The 4,151-nt window shown below is 43.9% G+C and overlaps 1 protein-coding gene across 1 annotated transcript in view; it reads left to right on the plus strand.

Annotated features, from left to right (window-relative positions):
- Positions 1 to 4,151, plus strand: part of LOC108801040 (transmembrane protease serine 9-like) — a 22,458-nt gene that overhangs the window by 17,205 nt on the left and 1,102 nt on the right. The window contains 2 exon segments of the mRNA XM_018573005.1: positions 780 to 978; positions 2,486 to 2,757. Coding sequence (XP_018428507.1) covers positions 780 to 978; positions 2,486 to 2,757 — 471 coding nt within the window.

Below are 4,151 nucleotides of genomic sequence, written 5' to 3' on the forward strand. Positions count from 1 at the left end.
GATGCCCACATGTGTTTCTTTCCATCATTGATAGGAATACTTAAAGTGACATTAAACCCTCAGATTTTTTAACATTTTTTGAACCAATACTGTAATGTGCGCCTTACTGTAATCCATGGTAGTTTCCCTTCTCTTTGCAGCTCTTCCTTTAAAATCTGTATCTGTTCTCATGCTTGGGGAGAACTTCTGTTTTGCAGCAGACTGCCTTGTCTCAGGAATGGGTACACGGTGTCTGTGTGCAGGTTCACAACCTGAGCCAGCACTACAGGAAGAGGCACTCAGCTGCAAAGGGAAGTTCTCCCCAAGCATGAGAAGACATGAGGATTTAAAAGGAAGAGCAGCAAAGAGAAGGGAAACAACCATGGATTACAGTAAGGCGCACATTACAGTATTGGTTTATGTTACAAAATCTGAGGGTTTAATGTCACTTTAATATTAAATAAGGTTATATATACTTCATCACAAAACATAAAGTAGGCACAATCTTATTTATGGTCTTTATGGTCCTATTCTAACGTAGGATGGGACCAGGAAAGCAAGAAGATGTCCTGTATAAATTAGGTGGGTAGCTTGCATCAAAAACTACAAGAGCAGAGACTGGAACTCAATGAAATGGCATTTTCGCCGATGGGCCATTATGGTCAATTTATTTGGAGAATTATAAACAGGATTCTGCTCGGTCGGCTCGCACTCACATTCTTGTGAACAAAATATAAAGTTCTCTTTATTAGATTATAAGCAAAAAAACCTCAATCTCTTATGTTTTCACTCTCACGCAGCGTTGTCTGGTCTGGGGTCCGCTGCAGATAACTCTGTGTGCGGCACCCCGGGGGTCTCCGGTAGAATTGTTGGAGGCACGGATTCTGTGGAAGGCGAGTGGCCCTGGCAGGTCAGCCTCTACCTGGCCGGTCGGCCTATTTGTGGCGGTTCCCTGATCTCCTCACAATGGGTGCTGACTGCAACGCACTGCTTCTCTCAGTGAGTATTCTGATTTGTATTTTCAATCTATGATAACATCTTTTTGGTGAGCTACAGATTCCCATTGGTTGCTTGTAGTAAAGGGAACCTGTGGCCAAGCTATGGACCTTCACATATTTGCATGGTCTTAAGGAACAGTGAAGAAGCTTAGAAATAGAAAATCCATCACTGAGCTCTGTAGCTATAGTCATTGTGGAGAAAGTCATCCCCAAGGGCAGTGACATTTCAGCTCCTTCCCCCATATTTGTCAGGGACTTGGCAGCCTGTCCTCAGTCCTCTGATGTAAACAGCCAGCGCGTGCTGTAAGCTATTAGAAACGAACTGAAAAAGGGTCTTTGTTTTGAGCTTTGAGGATAAATTACTCCACTGTTCCTGCAGCTACAGAAGTCAGTGATAGCTTACTTTAAACCTCATTTACTGTTTGTTAGGAATATGTACATTTTTTGTGGCAGGAGCCAGCAACCCTTTCCACATTAAGTGTCAACTTTATGACAGGATTCAGCAACTTATTCCACATTAAATGTCAATTTACAAGCATTCAACATCGGACATGCCAGTGGACAGTAGCACAGTGTAGAGTTCAGTCCCTATTCCTGCCCCATCAGAAATACCAGGGTTTTACATCCCTACTTGCTTTGACTGATTGTTCTCCTAGAACAGTGGTGGCGAACCTTGGCACTCCAGCTGCGCCAAAACTACAAATTACAACATGCATCTGCCTCTGGGAGTTATGTCTGTGGCTGTCAGAGCCTTGCAATGCCTCATGGGACTTGTAGTTCCAAAACAGCTGGAGTGCCAAGGTTCGCCACCACTGTCCTAGAAGGACGAAGAGGGTAGGCGGGCTACTGTAGGTGATGATGTCTGCAGCTAAAGGTGGGCTTACACTGTTACTGGGAGGAGGACTGGCAACTGAACATCAGGTTGGTCCCTGTGAAACATCATGGAGATGGGTGGGCTGTGGGCGCAGAGGGCCAGGTCAGGCTTTGTAATTGACAGCCTAGTGAGCTGTCAATTACAGCCTTTGGCAGCAGCCCTGTACTAGTAAGGATCGGAGGCCCTCTGGAGGATCTTAAAAAGTGGGGATGGACAAATCTCCCCTGCCGGGATATTTTCTTCTGACACCCACGGCTGCCTGTTGATTGGCTCTCATCACTGTCCAGTCAACAGCTTTCCACCTGGCTCCTTTGACTAACGTCAAGTGATTATTATAATTTTGTTAAGTTTTTATGGTGGTGGCAGGGCTACATACAGCTCGTCGGAGTCAGTAGGCCTTGAAGGAAATTTGGGCAGTGCATGGCCAGCTTATGTTTAGTTTGCATCATTACCAAACAGTTGCTGTGACAAGATCAGCTCTCAGGAAATGTTTTGTACTTTGTACACACGCACGCACGCACGCACGCACGCACGCACGCACGCACACACAGTATATACTGAACATTTACTCATATAGGTATGGTAACTCTGGAAATTAATTAAAAATATGGTCATGGCATGTCTTTTATCCCAGGTCAAAACTGCCAGAGGATTACCAAGTTCACCTTGGCCTGCACCAGCTGGATGTGAATACACCTCATATGGTTGTTTCCGACATAGAAACTATCATCTTAAACAACCAATACACCAGCACGACGTCCATCGGGGACATCGCTCTGGTGAAGTTGGCCTATCCTGTTACTTATAGTCAATACATCATGCCCATCTGTCTGCCATCTTCCTCCGTCATCTTCCCCTGTGGCATGGATTGTTGGGTGACCGGCTGGGGTACAACATCGTTTGAGGGTAAGTTGGTCAGACTACAAAGGTTGGTCTCAAAGATCAATGCATTTTAAGATAATAACTTTTTCTGGTGAACTTATACAAGCTTCAGGATATCCAAGACTTCTCCAGAACATGAGCATGAGGCTCAATGTGTTTTGTTGGAGGCTATACACCAACTTTTCTTCAGCATTTCTCATTAGATTTATAAATGATGCCTCTCCTGCTTTATTATTTGTTGACTGGACTGTGGCTCATTTTGTATCATTGATGATGAATTTTATCAAATGTTCATTATTACTTTACAGAGGAAATTGTTTGGTGAAGACCACATGGGCTGCTTTCTTCTCCAGTTCCATGAGGAAACCATCTGGTGTACCCCTCCTGTAGCCCAATCTTTCATGGTCGCCCACAAATCCTGGCAGTGATTAGGTTTCCTTAATTTTCCTGGACGCTAAAATGCTTTGTTTAAAGACCTGCAGAGAATGTGTCGACCTTTTGCTGATTCCTCATGTCCACTTCCAGCTGTTTATAGAGATCCTTTACATGACCAAATAGCAAATATTTTTTTCTTTTGCAAAAGTAAGAATCAGATGTATACTATACAACGTATTCCGTTACTTCCCATTCCCATAGCAGTCTACAAGATGTGATGACGACAATGATTATTATTATTATTTAGAGGTGCACCGAAATGGAAATTTCAAAACCGAAATAAAAAAAAATTGTCAGACCAAAACCGAAAATGTTTTTTATTTAATTTAAAAAAAAATAATATTTTTTTATTTATTTTTATAAACTTTTTCATTTTTTAATATTTATTTTTATTTATTACACAACGTCCTCAATCTCTTTTTCTGCATAGCCTGTTATCAATAAGCAGGAATCATCTATACTGAGTGTTCCTGTTCATTCATAACTTGAGAACATTGTGTGTTTACTATAACCACAATCATGAATGAACAGGAAGTGATGTAGATCACTTCCCATTCATTCATAATTGAGGATATAGTAACCATACCATGTCCTCAATTATCTACAAACACTCAGCGATCACTGAACGCTGAGTGTTTGCACTTACTCTCCTCTCTGACACGCTGTCACAGGAGGCTGAGCGAAGGGTGCGGGGAGGAGAGATGAGCCTCCTGTGACAGCGCTGGCTGTCTCCGCCCACGCAACACTCTGTCGGACTGTGATAGGAGGCTGTGCGGTGTGGGAGGAGGGACGCCGGCCGCTCACAGCGCTCTCCTCCCACATCGCTTGGCCGGCTGTCACAGTTTCTCTCCTCCCCGCTGGGACACAGAGCAGCGCCCAGCGGGGAGGAAAGAAAGTGCGGATGCTCCGCTATATCGGCAGGAAAATGGCACTTCTGGCATTTAGCCAAAAGTGCCATTTTCGGGCGATATGTTTCGGTGGCC

Source organism: Nanorana parkeri, unplaced genomic scaffold, assembly GCF_000935625.1.
Source record: "Nanorana parkeri isolate BGI_ZX_2015 unplaced genomic scaffold, ASM93562v1 scaffold2202, whole genome shotgun sequence".
Taxonomy (NCBI): domain Eukaryota; kingdom Metazoa; phylum Chordata; class Amphibia; order Anura; family Dicroglossidae; genus Nanorana; species Nanorana parkeri.